This window comes from Rhinolophus ferrumequinum, chromosome 25 (assembly GCF_004115265.2).
Source record: "Rhinolophus ferrumequinum isolate MPI-CBG mRhiFer1 chromosome 25, mRhiFer1_v1.p, whole genome shotgun sequence".
Classification (NCBI taxonomy): Eukaryota; Metazoa; Chordata; class Mammalia; order Chiroptera; family Rhinolophidae; genus Rhinolophus; species Rhinolophus ferrumequinum.
Genome location: NC_046308.1, coordinates 18678541 through 18696668, shown reverse-complemented (window position 1 = coordinate 18696668; position 18128 = coordinate 18678541). Strand labels below are relative to the sequence as shown.

At 52.3% G+C, this 18128-nt stretch overlaps 1 protein-coding gene across 3 annotated transcripts in view; it reads right to left on the bottom strand.

The window, feature by feature from the left end:
* Positions 1-6346, bottom strand: part of EMID1 (EMI domain containing 1) — a 44799-nt gene extending 38453 nt beyond the window's left edge. For all 3 annotated transcript variants that reach the window (XR_004422121.1, XM_033098364.1, XM_033098365.1), the window contains exon 1: positions 6246-6346. Coding sequence is in view for 2 of the 3 variants with exons in the window: in XM_033098364.1 (XP_032954255.1) it covers positions 6246-6346 (101 nt within the window). In the remaining variant the exon portion in view is untranslated. The remainder of the gene's footprint in view (positions 1-6245) is intronic.
* Positions 6347-18128: the final 11782 nt, after the last annotated feature.

The following is an 18128-nucleotide window of genomic DNA, read 5'->3' as shown; positions in this document are numbered from 1 at the left end:
CAAATGCCAGCTAAAAAGCATATTGCAATGTACATATTAAGCACATATTGTATGCTAAGGGTATTTACATCTTCCTATGGTGAGCCAGGAAGGCACCCCCCCATTTTATAGAGGGGTAAATGAGGCTCAGGAAGAAGAAAGAAACTGCTCATGTCACAGAGCTGGTACATGGTGGAGCCGGATTTGAACCGAGGAATGTGAATGGCCTAGCCTGGCCCCTGACTCCATCCCAGAGGCCTCAGCTCCCGTCTCCTCCCCGTCTCCGAAGCCACGGTCCGTGGCTCTGTGAAGGCCCCAGCATGGGAACCTGCTGACCCTGGGCTCGAGGCCACAAAGGAAAGTCTGGTGGGGCGGGGGGCTCAGGCTGAGAAGGGTCACCTGAAACGGTCCCTCCTTTCCCAGCCCTGGCAAAAAACACAAGGCCCGTGACCCCGTGCAGGGCTGAGGGCTGCTGAGCACCTGGAATGTCCCAGCCATCACAGAGGTGCCTGCCACCACTGAAATCCAGTCCCCCAGCTGCTGCCCTGCCCCCTCCCAGGCCCACCTGAAGGAGACAGACCTTGGCTGGGACCAGTTGACTAACTTGCTGTGGGACCCTGGGAAAGTCCCTTCACCAGTCTGTGCCACGCTGGAATCAGTCCAGGAGGAGGAGACAGCTTAGCCAAAGGCAAAGAGGTGGGAAACCAGGGAGGGGGAATGGCTCTGTTTGGTCCAATGATGTGGCAGAAACTCAACCGAGCCCTGGGTCTGCCATCCCATGGAAGAGGAAACAGATTCTTGCTGCAGTGCCGTCGGGAATGGTGCAAAATGGGGAACAGCCTAAACAGGACCACGCAACACGGAGAGCCAGATGCTGTGACAGAGCCCAAGGTCTCCATGTGTAAGCCACTGTGCCTAGTTAAGGGAGAAAAGCCTGTGCAGACCAATAGAAAAGGAGTGCTTTCCAATTACACTAAGGAAGGAGAAAGCCAAAAGAATATTTATACACGTATGCACATATATACGTAGCTATATGTGTATAAAGTTAGGAAATATCACACGCTCACATCATGTTGCCACCTGTGGAAGCAGGCAGGGGCTTTCCATCGCTTCCATCTCCTGTGCTCAGGGCAGCATCCAGTTATGCTTGCTGCAGCCAGGAGCTGGGCCCAGGGCCATCCGCATGCCTGATTATGAGTGCCACTTTACAGTTGGGAAGACTGAGGCTCTGGGGTCTGGGAATGCCCTAGGCACCCGTGATGAGTGACACAGTCACGGCTGGAACTCAGGTCTGTCTGAACCCAGAGCTTGTGCTCTTAACCACATGCTGGCAAGGTTTTTCCTAACAAGCAGCTGGGGATTTTATAAGTTTAAAAAGATACATTTCAAAAAGGCCGCCAACCCTTCAGAGTCTCTGCGTCCCCAGAGGTTTGGTTTTAAACCTGTTGGAGTTTTGTAGTGGGGGTGGGACAGAAACCCCCTTAGGAAAGGGATGTGAGTTGTGTCTCCTCTACAGAAAAATAGATAAAATTTGGGGTAAAGTTCAAGGGGAGATGGGAGCTCCCTGCAGCCTATGTGACACCCCCCAGGCTGGGCCAGGAGTTCTGTGAGTGGAGAAAGGAGGGAGGAAGGAAGGGAGCAACCCGAGCAGAAGATAGTCAGACGCTCCGGGCACAGAGGGGGCCCTGGGGACAGAATGAAGACCCCATGCGACTATACAGATGCACACATAAGACACACGCACGCAAACACATGCACACACATCATATGCACACACAGTGAGCATAAGGCACCTGCAAACACACATGCACACGGACACACTCACATATGCACATATGTGCATACGACTCCCAGATACACATGTGCCCATGTGCACACACACAGACCCGCATAAGCACACACGTACACACACACTCAAGCAATCAGACCAAGGCGAATCCGGCAGGACAGGGCTCCAGAAATGACCGTCCTTTCTGCACTGGGTCCACACCTGCAGACACAGCGCTGTGCACCCTCACACGTGGACCTGGACCGCAGCAGCGGAGATGGCCTGTGACTGCCCCTCCTTTTCCTAGTGGGGAGCTAGAGAAAACAATTTCTTCTTCCTTAATTAAAATCTCCCCCATGTGAGTTGCTGCCTGGCTCCCTGGTTTATTTCCCACGAGTTGGGGTTTACTTGAATCCTCTGCTTAGGAGACATGGAGCTGGTGGCCAGCTAACTAGACAGTTTAGATAGGAGGGGACACTGAGGCCAGGTGGAGGTCAAGGTCAGCCCTTTGACCCCTCCCCTTGGGGGGTGACCAACAACTTGAAGATCCCAGCCCCGCTGGTCCCTGTGGGATGAGCCCGAGCTCCCCGACAGGGTCCCAGCCTGGCCTGCTGCCCTCCTGCCCCTCAGTCCATCTTCCAGAGGCAGAAGGAATTCTGTAAACCACAGACCTCACGGTGCCACTGCCCGCCATGGAATCCGAGGCCCGTCAGGCTCACCATCACCCTGTGAGCCCTGACTGCCTGTCCCACATGCTGCTCTCCTCTCCCGAACACTCTTGTCGCCCCTCTTTGACTTTCCTGCCTTTCCTCCCAGGTGTTGAATTCTCCCCTATCTCAGATCTTTGCATGTTAGATTCCCTCTGCCTGGAAAGGCCTCTTCTACTCCAGCAAATTCCTACTCATCGTTGGGGGTCTCAGGCCTGAGAACCCCCTACTCCCCACAGAATTGGGCACCTCCAGGGGCCCCTTAACTTGCAGCAGCCCTGAGCGTTTCCCTCCCAGGCAGGTGCTGGGGGAAGGGCACAGTATCAAGCCAGGATGAGGCTCAGCCTGAGGGCACTAAGGAAGGTTTGCTGAATGGCTGAGTGACAGTGGCCCTGGGTGAGGAGCCAGTAGATGGTGCCAAGAGATGGTTGCAGTCCCTGGAAACCCTGCCTCAATCGTGCTGTCCCTGGGGGCTTCCTTTCCTGGGGTGTGGTCAGCGGTAAGTTGCCCAAGAACCTGGCGAGGCTGGGCCACCTGCGGTGGGAAGGGGCGAGGGCAGGACCTGGGACGAGGCAGCCCTTCTCTCCTGGGCCTGCCACTTCTGGCCACTCAGCACCTCCTGCGCCCCCAGAGGCTGCCGGGGGAGAGAAAACAGGCCAGACCAGCTCAGCCTGGCACCAGCTACCCCCACTAGCCCCCCCCCACCTGCCCTCCGTCCCCTGCCACAGGGGCCCAGGGGACTTTGTCTCTGCGGGGCCCAGGGCTGCGATCCGGAACAGTGATAGGGGCTAATTGCAGGAGGCAGCCAAGCGGGCTGGGGGCCAAGGGCCGTTATGAAAAGGAGAGGAAAGAGAGGAGACGTACCGGGTGGGGGTGGGGTGACTAGAGCCAGAACCCCACATTGGAGGGGAAGTCCCAGTCCTAGCTCTGCTGCTTCCTAACTTGGTGACTTTGGATAAGGCCCTGACCCTCTTTGGGCCTCACTTTGTCCATCTGCAAACGGGGACAGCAGATTTTTTCTCTGGCAGGGGAGGTTTCAAGCAAAGCACTTAGCACAGTGCTAACAGTTATTGAGCATTCCTGTTCCTGGACTTTGATAGGGGTCCCACAGCCTTCCCTTGGGCTTGGGGACACCAGCATAGTACCTTCCATGTGAAGTCATCCCCTCAACTGCCGGATAGGGATTGTCAGGCAGGCTCTGCATTTTACAGAGGGGGAAACTGAGGCTCCAAGAGAAGTCACCCAGGTCACCCATTTGGGCATCCAGCTGGGATTTGAGCTCCCTGGAGAGGGGCTGGGGTAGAGAATGCTCCATTCTCTTTGATCCTAGGATCTGCCCACAGGAAGCCAGTACTGCAGGGGGAAGAAGCCTGGGCCAGGACACTAGCAATGCCTTTAACTCTAGAGCCACAGTGCTGAGCTGGGTGGTTAAAGGAAACAGGGGTTCAGGCTGGAAGGGACCTCCGAGGGGCCGGAAGCAGCCCCAGCAGGGACTGAGGGGTGGACAGGGGCAGGGGTGAGCCAAGGCAGCTCTGCATGGCCTCCGGGCACCCTGGTTCGTGGGGTCTCAAAGTCTCACCACATTCCTGGGGCTGGGGGCGGCCCCTTGGATGCCTTCCCGGGCCTCCCCCTCCCCAGGCACAAAGCCTCTTTTCTGCCTCTTGTCCCTTGGCTGCCAAGGGGCGCCTGGGGCGCCGGGCTGGGGGTGGAGGGAGGGCTGATGCGGCGAGACATCCCCTTGCTGTCTCCAACGATGCTGGGATGGGGCCACAAGGGGAAGTCCTGGCAGCTGAGGACCAGATTCCTCCAGCTAGAGGTCCCTTCCCCCATCTAATGTTGGTGATAGCAGGAACCACTGTATGTCAGGCTCTGAGCTGGTCCTTCCCATGGGGCACTGCCCACCCTCAGAACAGGCCCATGAGCAGGGGATGAGGGGAAGGAAGAAACAGTGAGGAAACTGAGAAGGACACTGAGACCCAGGGCTATGAAGTGACTTACTTGAGATCACATGTTGAGTGGGTGACAGAGCCAGGCCCAAGCCCCTAACTCCTAACCAAGACCTGCAAACCCCTACCAGACCCGCAAGCTGATGACCTCCGCTGGGGTGAAAAGGAAACTGGACTTGGAAACTGGCTGGCCTGGACTGAGGTGCTTTTATTCCTTTCTATGCCTCAGTCTTATCTGTAACATGGGAGCAAGAGCCTTGCCCACGGGGCCTTTGGATGCTCAGGCCACTGTGAACAGACACCTGCCCACAGCCACCATCCCACTCCCAACCAGGAAGCTCGGGGCGCAGGGGGCCAGCAAAGAACCCAAGCTGGGAGGATCTGCCCTGAACTGGATGGAGGGCAGTCAGGACCTTAAGTATTTTAAACCATCATCCTGAGCCTGACACTGGGAATTTCCAGTTCAGAGTCTCAGTTATCTTAGCACCTGGGATCCTGGGGGTTCACAGCCATGTCCTCGGCAGGTCATATCCCCTCTCCGAGCCTCAGTTTCCTTCGCTATGAAATGGGGACCATAAAAATGCATGCCTCGCAAGGCAGTGAGGAAGATTCTGGAGGCAATGGATACAGGTAAAATACCCAGCCCAGGTCAGCAGTGGTCAGCATGCAGTAGGTGGGGGCTGTGACATCTGCCACCTGTCCATCCCTGTCTCAGACAACTACTCTTCTGGCCTCTGATGCTTCAGCCATCTCTGCCCTCCAGCCTTCTCCATGTCACCTGCTCTTGCTAGCTGCCCCCTGACCACTGGGAAAGGAGAATTTCTGAAAAGAATTAAAGAAGTGAGGCCACAGGGGGTGAGGGCTGGGCAGACATTTGAATGTGATGAAAAGGCCTGGAGAGGCCTGGCTACTCTTTATTGTCTGCCTCAGACAAGGGAGGCGGAGGCAGCTGGCCCTCAAGAGGGGACCCCAGCAGGAGTGGGGGCTGCAGCCAGGATAGGACTTGGCAGGTCCAAACAGTGTCATCAAGGCCAGAAAGACACAGTATTGAATCCTAACTCTTCTATTAATGGCCCATGAGCCTAGAAGATTATACTTGTTCTCTGGGGCCTCAGTTTGCTCATCTGCTAAATGGAAACAAGTGCTCCTGAAACGCATTCAGTCCTTTAAGGATTCATGAGGACACTGTATATAAAGGGCCCCCTCACTGGTACTGGGAGATGCTCCACGGACACCAGCAGAGAGAATGCTCCTGGCTCCTGAGAAAGCCTCAGGAAGACAGAGTACTCCCTTCCATGTCTGTCCCAAATGCCAGGTCCCTGGGGGCTGATACTGACCCATGGGCAGTGAAACTCCACCCCAAACTCTTCCTCTTCCAAGGGAAATAAATAGCCGGTACTATAAAAAGCCAGGAGCAAGGAAAGGGAGGAGGGTCCCCGAAGTGTGCGCTGGGGGTGTCCTGGGTTTTCCTATGTGCTGGGCGGGGGCGTGAGGGGGGATGTTGGGTTAGGGGGACGGAAGTCCTGGGGGAGCTTCTCCCTCGTTGTTCCCCTTTTCCCTCTTCCGGGGCTCTGGGGGTGAAATGGTGAGGGTAGAGGAGGCTGTCGGGGGCTGCCGGTTCCAGACACATGGAGTAGAGGACTCCCGCATTGCTGGGAGTCTCTGCCAGATAGCGGGACGGCCCAGGGTCCCTGCCCCCACCCAGGTTGGCACTGCGGTGGGGGACTGGTCCCTCTCCCAATCCCGGGCTTGTACAGACATTGCGGGGCGGGGGAGGGAGTGCCTGAAGTCCCGGCCCCCAACCCGGGGCTGGCAGGGCACAGAAGTGGTGGGGCCAGCCCTTACCTGCGGCTGGAGAACTGGGCTCCTCCGACGCTCCACGCGGCGCTTCCTACCGGGAGCAGGAGCCCAAGGCAGAGCAGTGCCCAGGCCTGCGGGCCGCCCATGCTGCGCCCGGCGCCCTCCGCGCGCGGCCCCTCGCCGTCGCCGCCCCCAGCCTGTCGTCCACGCCCGCCGGCGCCGCCAGCCGCCCCGGACGCGCAGATCCCGGTTCCCAGCGCAGCAGCGGGAGGGCGGGCGGGAGGCGGGCGCGGGGCGGGGGCGCGCGTTCGCTGCCTCGCCCGGCCCCTCTGCGCGGCCCCCCTCCCCCTGCGCTGCTGCTGCCAACCCGGAAGGAGCCCCGGGGGGGCCGGGCGCCCCCGCCAGGAGGCCGGCCAGGTGCCCACCTGAGCCTGGCGCTCTGCGCCGCGTGGTCCTTTTGGGGGCGGGGTGCCAGTTCGGAGATGCCCTCCCACGTGTTGCAGACTGGGGAACTGAGTCCCAGGGCCACGGTCTCAGACGCAGCCAGGACCTGAAGCCGCCAGGCCTGAGCTAATGATGGGGCGGGGGCTCTTCCCCTCATATTTGGGAGATCCAGTTCCTGAGGCACGCGGGATCCGTCCATCCATGCAACAAAGGCTTCCTGAGCAGGGAGCAGTGTGCAGGGTACCTCACCTCCGCTTCACATCCTGTCTGTTTAATCTTCAAACCACTCTGAAAGAGGTGGGCACAGTTATCCCCATTTTACAGAGAAGAAAACTGAGGCCCAGGCACTCATCGTCCCCCTGGAAGAAGACATGGGTTAATCCTATAAGGTCAAGTGTCCACTCGTTGCCATATTACAGATGGAGAAACTGAGGCACAGAAAGGAGATGTCATTTGCCAGTGGTTGGAAGAGCTAGGATTTGAATCCAGATCTCCTGACTTCAGAGGGAGTCAATTAGGGGAGAATATAGACAGCACATTGGTCTGGGCCTAGGTGTCCCCATCTGTAACAAGGTGAGGATTTACTTAGAGTGGAATTTCTTCATCTGGGGTACATGAATGAGCTTCTGGGAAGAGGGCTGTGAATACCACCAAGGTGTGTGCAAATGTGTGTGTGTGTGTACGTGTGTGTGCAGGTGTGTGTGATGCCTGTGGGCGTGTGTGTGATACGAGTATGTGTTTATGGGAAGGGACCACAGCTTTCATTAGAGGGGACCCCAAAACCCTGCAAAACTCCAGGAGTCTCTAACCCCCTTCTGCCTGAATTGACTTGCAGCAGGCAGTCCTGGGCTGGGGAGCTCCCCTGCTAAGCTTGGTGGTGCACTGGGGGCCTGTCCCTCAGAATCTTGCTGTGGCTTGTCCAGATCCAGGATCATTGTGAGCAACACTCCAGTGGGAAGGATCTGCCGGCCCCTACCTCAGATTCCTGGAGACTGCCTGTCCTGGACTCACCAGGGTCGGGCAGCAGCAGGTCCTGCAGCTGAATCGGGATGTGGGAGGCTGTGCTGATATAGAAGCAGTTGACCCCTGTCTCCTGCAGGGGCAGGTAGGTAGTGAGAACTGGGTTCAAACCTGGCCTCTGCCGCCTCTGCCTGAGTTAGCTTGGGCAAGTCCTGCCTTTCTCTGAGCCTCAGTTCCTCTTGTAAGGAGGACAGTTGCACGTTCCTTATGGGGGTGTAGACAGGAATGAGATATGGTAATGTCCTGGCACGCACTTTCCCCTGCTTCACATGGTCCCTCAAAGGCTCCCTACTTCTTCTAATGATATCACCATGGCACCAACTTTGCCCCCTTGGGGAGCTGCCTGCCTCCCTCTCTTCCATATGTGATTTTTGGGCACCGACTACGTGCCACCTGTCTTACCCCCAAGACATGCAGCTTTGTGCTTCTCTGGTTAGTCCTCGTTTTGACACAATTGGATCAGTGACTTAATCCCCTGGATGACTCATCACTCTCAAGGGGCCTTTTCCTGAGAGGCTCCCAGGCCCATCTTCAGCCTAGTCAAGTGCTGGGAACAGAAACCTCACCCCAAAGGGCACTTTGAGGGGCATGCAGCTCTTTAAGAAGGAGAAGAGCTGGCATCTGTCCTGGGGAGGGTTTTGGAGGGCCTGTGAGGTGCCTGGGACCCCCGCTGGGCGCCACAGAATGAGGAGACACCACCAGGTCTGTTTGCAACATGTCCAAGATGCTCCTGTGATTTAATGGCACACATACAGCTTTACCGTTAGACTCATGAGAACTTCAGGCCCCTGAAGAATTTCTCCAGCAAGGGACCCTCTCCATTAGACCTGTTATCAACATTTTGACATCAAGGGATTCTGTCCTTGTTGAGGCTGGGATCCTTTGGTCCAGGGTATTTATTTATGACTACAGTCACACCCTGTGGCGGTGTAGCCCGGTGGTTACTGAATAGGCGCAGCACTTCATAGGCCTAGATGTCAATTCTAGGAGCAACCACTGGGAGCTGTGTGACCTAGGACAAGATACCTCTCCTTTCTGAGCCTTATTTCTTTGTCTGGGGGGAAAAAAGTCAGGGGACCCTTTCAAGATCCCTTTGGCTTAAGAATTCATGCTTCTAGGAAAGTGTGAAGGCTTTAGGTCTCTGTACAGGCACAAGTCTGAAGCTCCCTTTTAAGGGTGCACTTTTCTGATGGATGTCAGCATGTTTTCTGGTCCTCTTTCCTCCCTGAGCATGAAGGGCAAGAAATGCTGTAGGGAACTGGGTCTTGGTCACTTGAGGTTTCAGTGTTTGCAGAGATGTGGAGGAGAGGGGCCCCTGGCTTGAGGTCTTGGGGCCTGTCCCTGTGGGCGGGGCCTCCTCCCTGGAGGCCTGGTCCTCTCTGCTGCCAAGACCAGACCACAACCGCCAGTAACGACAGCAGCTTCCGTTCCAGAGCAGACTGTGTGCCAGGCGCTGTGCTAAGCATTTTGCTTGCATTGTCTCCTGCCCTCCTCTCCAGCATCCAGGGGGCTGCCTTATTATCCCCAGGTGTGGGGCTTGCCCCACGTCCATAGCTGGCGAGTGATGGTTACCCACCAGATCACGTTGCTGTCCTCTGCTAGAGCCCCTCAGGGGGGCTTCTTTGGGGGGAAAAATGAGAACTCAGCTCAGATTTAGACTCCCGTCTGGGAGCTGATGAGGTGAGAGAGAACACATGGACCACACAGGGGCATGGACTAGGAGACATACACACACACACACACACACACACACACACACGCTCACCAAACACACCCTTCTGGAGCAGGCCATGGGGTCCGGGAAACAGCTCTTCTGGTGTGCATTCACTGACGCATATACCCTGGCCTAGTCCAAACAGGAAATGCTATTCTCCTCATAGCAAACAAACCTGGGTCACAGCCTCTCTTCCCTGTGACCTCCCACGGGGCCCTGACTAAGTACCTCTTTCCTCTGCCTGTATCTCACAGAACAGCCTCCCCAGCTCGGGTGCCCATATCAGCCCTGTTCACATACCAGTTTGTATGAGCTCAGGTGCTCCACCTGACCTGTGCCCATTCTATAGGTGAGAATGCAGTCCAAGGGGACCAAGGTTGCCCAGAGTCCATGGTGGCAGCCCCCAAGGACCCAGAGACTGTGGCAGCAGCCTTGGATGTCATAAAAGGGAAGGGTCCGTGTAAATGTCAGGGACTTTCAAAGCCTCTGCCCAGACAAAAGATCTGGCTGGAGGGCTCGGCCTTCCCCAGGCTTCCAGGTTAGGGAACAATGCCCGCTTTCTGAGCCTTTGATCTGGAGGCCTGGCCCTACTGCCCCTCAGTCCCAGAGCCGGGGGCACCCCACTGGGCCAGGGCGAGAGTGCTGGGGGACCCAGAGAGCCTGCAGCTGCCAGCCAAGTTATTTATGCTCCATGGAGCTGCCCTTCTCACCCAGCTCATTCCTTCCTCATAGAACACAGACTGGGGCTGGAAGGGAGTGATGGGAGGAAGGAAGCTGCCGGAAGATCATAAATTAGGGCTCTGAGAGGGCCTTCCCGCCCTCCTCAGGAATTCTCAGGAGAAGAGGTACCTTTGTGGGTTGGAGGGGGACAATAAAATGACAGGGCAGGGTACAAGCAAGCATGGCAGGACAGGGTGCCTGCATTTGGAGTTAGGAGATGTGGATGTTCAGTGTGAGTGAGTCTCTTCTCTCTGGGCCTCAGTCCGCCTCCCCCCGTCCCAATCTGGAAAATGGGTCGATACAAGAGTTGGGGACTTTTCTGTGACTGTGCTTTGTTGACTGTGAAGGAATGGACAAAGGAGAGGTCTGCTCCTGAACGTTTGACCCACTTCCCTTACTCTGGTAACTTCCCCCAAATCCCCTCTTTTCTACCTTTCTTGGGGTGCCTTGCTCTGCTTCTCTTTTCACACCTCCTCTCCTGCAAAAATGAACTAATGACGTTTCCTTAGGCAGCATCCACCTAGCTGCGGGATAGAGGGAGGGGTTGTTGGCTGTCATGCTAGAGTGCTCATGACTGATATGTTTAATGTTGTTAAATGTTGGGGTCAGTAACAGGGATTCTTCCTCATTTAAGCCCTAAATCACTGGTAGTGGAACTTCTAGGCTGGTAAGGGGATGCTTGGTGACCAAAGGTCTAGGAACAAGGTCGGCCAAGAGAGAGGACCTTCTGTGTACGGTGTCCATCTCTCAGCCCCAATGAGATGAAACCCACCCCCTGCTGGATGCATCTGGAGTGGCGGCCAAAAGTCCCTGCAGGGGGCCTGCCCAGTGGCTCATGCGGTTGGAGCTCCGAGCTCCTAACTCCGAAGGCTGCCAGTTCAATTCCCACATGGGCCAGTGGGCTCTCAACCACAAGGTTGTCAGTTCAATTCCTCGAGTCCCGCAAGGGATGGTGGGCAGCGCACCCTGCAACTAAGATTGAACACAGCACCTTGAGCTGAGCTGCCTCCCGGATGGCTCAGTTGGTTGGAGCGCGTCCTCTCAACCACAAGGTTGCCGGTTTGACTCCTGCAAGGGATGGTGGGCTGCGCCCCCTGCAACTAGCAACTGACAACTGGACCTGGAGTTGAGCTGCACCTTCCACAACTAAGACTGAAAGGACAACAACTTGAAGCTGAACGGCACCCTCCCTAACTAAGACTGAAAGGACAACAACTTGACTTGGAAAAAAGTCCTGGAAGTACACACTGTTCCCCAATAAAGTCCTGTTCTTCCCCTTCCCCAATAAAATCTTAAAAAAAAAAAAAAAAGTCCGTGCAGGTTAGATGGATCTGGCAGATGGGAAGGGCAGGCAAAAGGAGCCACTCAGAGCAGAGAACTTGGAGCTGCCCACCAGGCCCCCAGTGTCAGGAGGTACCTGCTGGGCCGTGAGCACATGGGCCTGCCCCACCTGACATCTCCAAGATGAATGGTTTCCACCTCTGAGGAAGTGCTTCTGAGAGGGAAGAGGAGAACAGGCGGAGGAGATGGAAAGAGGGAGAGACACAGAGAGAGATATTCAGAAAGAGAGAGAAAGAGAGCCAGCAAGCCAGAGATAGAGTGAGACAAGCAGGTCAGAGAGATGTAGAAAGAGACAGATGGAAAGACTGAGAGACAGGAAAAGAGATGGGCAGACAGACAGAGACAGAGGGCACTTGGGGAAGAGGACCCAGGTTGTTGGTCTCAGGTCCTGTGGGAACCAGGCAGAAGGGCAGGACCAGGGCGCCAGCCCAGCACCACACCAAGGACCTCATGCATCCCACAGGTTCTGGCCCACCTAAGAACTGCACCCCCACACGCCCAAGGATGGGGAGCCAGTCCCTCCTCCATCTCTTGTCCATGCCTGGTACTAGCTGACCCTTGGGCTCTGAGTTGCCTGCTACGGATATAAATTATGAAAGGGCAGCCCTGTTAGACAAATGGAGCCACTGGGCCCAGGAGAAATGGATTCCTAGCCTGGAGCTTGGCCTGGGGACTCTTAAGTGGATAAACAGCTTAATGGGGGATATGCATTCTTCAAGCACCTGGACTCCAGGCTCTCCCTGCCCCGCCCACCTTAGGTCCTCTCCATCTGCCTATTCCTTGGCTCTATCCCATTCAGCCTCCACCCCCTCATGGGATGTGGCCTGGGTCTCCTCGGTGGCCTCTCACCTCCTTTCTGACCCTTCAGTTCTTCAGGATCTTCCCAAAGGCAAATGGAGCCAAGTAACCCTGTGAGGGGAAACCTTCAGTCTCCCGGCTGCTCTCAGGCTGAGCTGAACATGGCCTGCTCATCCTCTCCCTCTGTCTCAGACCCTGGACACCAAACGTTTCTCAGGACCTGAGCCCACCCTGTGCTCTCCAACTGGCCACAGGACTTTCGCACCCTGTCCGCTCTGCCTGTCGAAGCCTACTCACCCGTCAGTCTCAGCTCAGACATCACCCCCTCCCTACCTCTAGGAAGGTACCCCACTCCCCAAGACTGGGTCACATGTCTACGGAGCTTCCCCACTCACAGCGTTCTGTGCGGAAGCCATCTTTTGATTTGTCTGGTTCCCCTGATGGATCATAAATAGGCATAGATGCTGGGCACTTTTTGTAGTTTTTCTAAGAGTTTTAGGAAAGATACATATACCAGAAGCTATAAAAGATACATTTGGATACATAAAAATTTCTTCCCAGAGAAGAAGTAATATGATTAACTGGGGGAAAATCTGCAACATATCAATAAAAATAAAAATAAATTTCCCTCACATATAAAGAGTTCTTACAAATCAATAACATCAATGGCCTAATAGAGAAACAGACAAAAGTTATAAACAAACAACTTGGAATGAAAAAGCATCCAACTTCATTCAAAAGAAAAGCAATGCAAGTAAAAACCACAATTAGATTGCACCTTCCAAAACTGATGGGAAGAACTTAAAATATTTGGTACAATGGCTTGGCAAGGGTGTGAGGGAAAATGTCACTTCACATATGCCCTTTTTGGAACACAATTGGTAATATGTAATAAAAGTAAAATGTATACTCCTTTGACCTAGGAATTCCACATTGAGGAAGTTTCTTACCCATATATTTGCAAAGAATGAAAGGAAATTAACTGCAACACTATTTGTGGTAGCAAAAGACTGGAAAAAAATGAAATGCCCATTGCAGGAGACTGGTAAATTAAGGTACATCCACCAATGGAATGCTATATTGCCATTAAAAAGAACAAGGGGATAAACAAAAGGTGGCATGCCCATAAAGTGGAGAATTAGTCAGCCCTGAAAAAGAACAAAGTACTGATATATGCTACAGCATTGATGAACCTTAAAAACATTATGCTGAGTGAAAGAAGCCGGACATAAAAGGCCACATATTGTATTTATATGAAATGTCCAGGATAGGCAAATCCACAGGGACAGAGTGTAGATTAGTGGTGGCCAGGGGCTGAGGGAAAGGAATAGGGAGTGACTGGGTATGAGATTTCTTTTTAGGGTGATAAAAATGTTCTAAAACTACTGGTGATGGTTACACAACTCTGAATATACTAAAAACCACCGAACTGTATGTGTTAAAGGATGAATTTTGTTATATGTGGAATATATATGAAAATGAGATAGATCTAAGTGTTTTGTTGTGGCACAATTTCCAACATCAGTTGTTAAGTGAAAAAAATAAGTGCTGCTGTGTGTAAAGGGTGCTGCTCTTTGTGGGGAAATTGCAGGAATATACACCCATAAATACTTGAATCAGGCACTGTCTCTAGAAGATTTCTCAAGAAACTGGTAATGGTTGCCTTTGGGAAGGTGAACTGTGCGGCTGAGGGTGTTAGTTTTCGTTGTGAATCATTTTGCATGGTTTGTAAAAGATTTATACCAAGAAGAATACATACCATTGCCATCCTTTGCCCTAAGAATGAAATATGTGTATGTGCATGTATAAAATGGCAACACTTACTATTCCAGCTCTGGTAGCTATGCCTGCAGCCTGGGAGGGTCCTGCAGTGAGCTTTCCCCACAGATTTCCACCTCTGGCCAGGCAGAGAATCCACGTGTCAGGGTTGGGTCAGGAACTGTACCTCTGAACCAGCTTGTAGCCTAGGAGGCAGCCCCCTCCTTGCTCTCCCAGGAAGGAACCTGTGCCCCTGTCCTCAGCAGGCCTAGCCCAGGGTACTAGGTTGCTCACAGCACACCTGAGTGGTGGCTGTTCAGGGAGGTGATGAGGAGGTGGGGGCTCTGGCCAGAGGGAAGGGCCTGCCTCAGGAGTTGGGCTGGCAGACAGCTAGGGCTGCGCCCGTGCCTGCAGGCGGGAGCCACAAGAAGCTGAGGTTGGCTTTGCCCTCCCTTATCCCAGGGAGGGAGGAAGAGGAAGAGAGAGGGAGGGACGAGAGACAGAGAAGAGGAGGGGCAGAGAGAGAGAGATGAGAGAGAGAAAGAGAGATGGAGGGTGGGGATTGAATGTCAAAGACAGAGATAACAACAGAGGCAGAAAGAGACAGACTGAGCCCTAAAATCAGCATAGAGGAGCTTGGGCCTGAGACAGAGAAAGCTGCTCAGAGTAGAGTCACACAGCCAGAGACAGAGATGCTGAGAGAAGAGACCGGTGGAGGACAGGAACATGGAGAGGGAAGGGGTGGGGGCAGGGGGCAGGGGCCAGCAGTGACCTGCTTCCTATTGGGTCAGCCCTGAGCCTTTATCTACGTGACTGCACACTGCATGCTTTATCACAGCCACCCGTGCAGAGGTATTCTGTCCAGGAAAGAGAGGCCAGGGAAATTGATAAACCGCACAGCTAGCAATAGCAGAATGGGACTCAAAGTCTGGCTGCAGAATCCTGGAGCAGGTGGCCAGGATAGTCCAGATCCAGAATCAGACCTGGGACGCTGCACTGTGTCCATCTCCCTCCTGAGAGGGGCCCATTGGCCCATCTGGGCTGCTTGTGCCCCGGCCCAGTGGGACGTTCCCAGGAGCACAACTGACCTGCCTTGGACTCCTCCGGCAAGAAGAAAGGGACCCAACATGGGGCTAATTTTGTGGGATCTGTAGCCCCCACTTAGCTAGGAGAGGTTTCGATTTTGCCTATGTCTTCCTCACTGTGTGCCCTTGGCCAAATTGCTTCCCCTTTCTGAGCCTCAGTGTTCTCACCTGGAAAATGGGGATAGCTGCACTTGTCTCAGGGCAGGTTGCTATGAGGAACATTTAAATGAGCTCCTTGCCCAGTGCCTGGCACATACCGCTCAGGAAAAAAAACCGTGGTGATTCCAAAGCATGTTACATGTAGTTGGCAGAATGAGAAATCTGGGCAGCCTGGGGATCTGAGGCTTGGAACAGATCAAAGGCTTGGTCTTTGGTAAATAGAATATTGGGGAAGGCTCTGGAGGTTCCTAAAGGCCCTTTGCTACTACTAATTTTTCCCTGAAATGCTTCTGTTGGCTAATCTCTTGCGATAAAGCAAGAAATACCCACGTTATAATTCAAAGCTCTTCCCTAACAGTGCTATTGTATTTATGCAAGACTAGGCAGAATCATTCACATACTGTCATTTTGTCTGGCTTTGCTGGCTCAGGGAACCGGTCCTCTTTCTAAGTACTCTGCCTGCAATTAGGAAGCTTTGCCACTAGGTGGCGTCTTGGGTTTGCACCGGCAAAGAAATGAGTTTTTTGTTTTTTTGGTTTTTTTGGTACGGCTCTGATCCACACCTAGACCCTGTCTTTTGAGAAGAATAGACAGGGTTGCAGAGACAGTCCTTATATTGGTGGAAACGAGTGCTGTGATCAGTTGGCAATGTCTGCCCAGGGTGAATGAGTAGAAAGTAGCAGCTTCTGAGCCAAGCATCCAGCCATCTCGAGACTGCACTTCTGAGTACACAAGTATGTGTTTCTATTCAATAGTACTTTTTAGAATAAGTGGGACTGTTTTAAAAACACTTGAGCATAAAGATTAGAATTACTAATTACTGTTTAAGAAGGGATGCTTATAAGAATTATTATTATTATTATTATTATTATTATTATTATTGGGGAATATTGGGGAACAGTGTGTTTCTCCAGGGCCCATCAGCTCCAAGTTGTTGTCCTTCAATCTAGTTGTGGAGGGCGCAGCTCAGCTCCAAGTCCACTCTCTGTTTTCAATCTTTAGTTGCAGGGAGAACAGCCCTCCATTCCATGTGGGAATTGAACCTGCAACCTTGTTCTTGAGGGCTCCTGCTCTAACCAACTGAGCCATCCGGTCACCCCTCCGGAAGCTCAGTGGCAGCTCAGTTGCCTTCAATCTAGTTGTGGCCCATGTGGGAATCTAACCGGCAACCCTCAGAGCTCGCACTCTACCCAACTGAGCCATTGGCCGCCCAATAATTATTTTTGTAATAAAGAACATATACTTTGGGAATGGAGAGGCCCAAGATACTTAAGAAAGCAAACACAAAGATCAGCCTTTCTTACTACGAGTCATGACTGGTTAAGAATTTTTATTTTTTTCCACAATAGTTTTAAAAAGAGAAACCGTTAATACCTTTTCTTACCTGCTTTTTCCTTTGTGCTCATAAACAACTCTTGTTCTCGGAGTTGAGATGTTCGCAGCTTTGCTCAGGTCTGTAGCTGTCTTCTTGCTTGGCCTCTGTCTCAGTGAGCCGGTTCTTGGAAGAAACTATAAAGGAGCAAGAAAGCCTTTTTGGCAGTAATCTTCTTAAGAAATTGCTGAGTTTTATAAAATCATTCTTTTTCATCAGTAATCCCTCGAAGGCCTCTTAGAATCTTTTTAGTGGCAAAACATTATAATAATATTATAATATAATTAAATTTTTTAGAAACTTTAATCTTATAGCTACATTTTTTTTAAAAAAATAAATTTTATTGGGGAATATTGGGGAACACTATGTTTCTCCCGGGCCCATCAGCTCCAAGTCGTTGTCCTTCAATTTAGTTGTGGAGGGCGCAGCTCAGCTCCAAATCCCGTCGGTCGCCGTTTTCAATCTTTAGTTGCAGAGGGCGCAACCCACCATCCCATGTGGGAATCGAACAGGCAACCTTGTTGTTGAGAGCTCACACTCTAACTACCTGAGCCATCTGGCTGCCCATACAGTTTTTTTTTTTTTTTTAAGGAAAGAAATCATTTGTAATCCATTAACCTTGATATGATTTCCCCAGGTTTTTGACTCCTTTCTTTTTAGTGATTGTTTTGTTTTGTTTTCCAAAAAAGAGAGGCTCCAGCCCCTTGAAAATCTTTCCCCACCTCCAGGCAGCTGAAAATCCTCCTTCTTTCTTTTACTCTTAGCTGTTTGTCCTTTGAAGTCAAAGACAGTTTCATTCCTAATCTTCACTGAATGGTTCTTTATGGATAGTCACACAAGGGATCAGAGGGAAGCAGACACAGGCTGTCTTCTGCAAGGGTAGGCAGTTGTCACAGTTTCCACTCACACTGCTGCCCGTTCACGCTCCATATAAGTAAACATGAGCAAAGGGGCGTCTGCAGAGCCAAATAGTAGATATCTCTGTTTGTGGGGATTATGGGTGAGTCTATATTTTTTTGTTTTTAATTTGTCACTTTGGTGATCTCTAATGTATCACGTTTGTAACTTAAAATCTAACTTATCTTTAATTAAAACAACACATTCACCACTCCAAGATATATACCCAGGAGAAGTGAAAACATATATTGACACAAAACCTTGCAGGTGAACGTTCACCGCAGTACTATTCATTGTAACCAAAAAGTAGGAACACCCAAATGATCATTAACAGATGAATGGATAAATAAAATGAGCTCTATGCATACAATGGAATGTTATTTATCCATAAAAAAGGAAGGAAGTACTCACAGATATTACAATGTGGATGAAATTTAAAAACATTATGCTACCGTGTTTCCCTGAAAATAAGACCTAACCGGAAAATAAGCCCTAGCATTATTTTTCAGGATGACATCCCCTGAACATAAGCCGTCATGAGTCTTTTGGAGCAAAAATTAATATAAGACCCGGTATTATGTTCGGGGAAACACGGTAAGTGAAAGGAGCCAATCACAAAA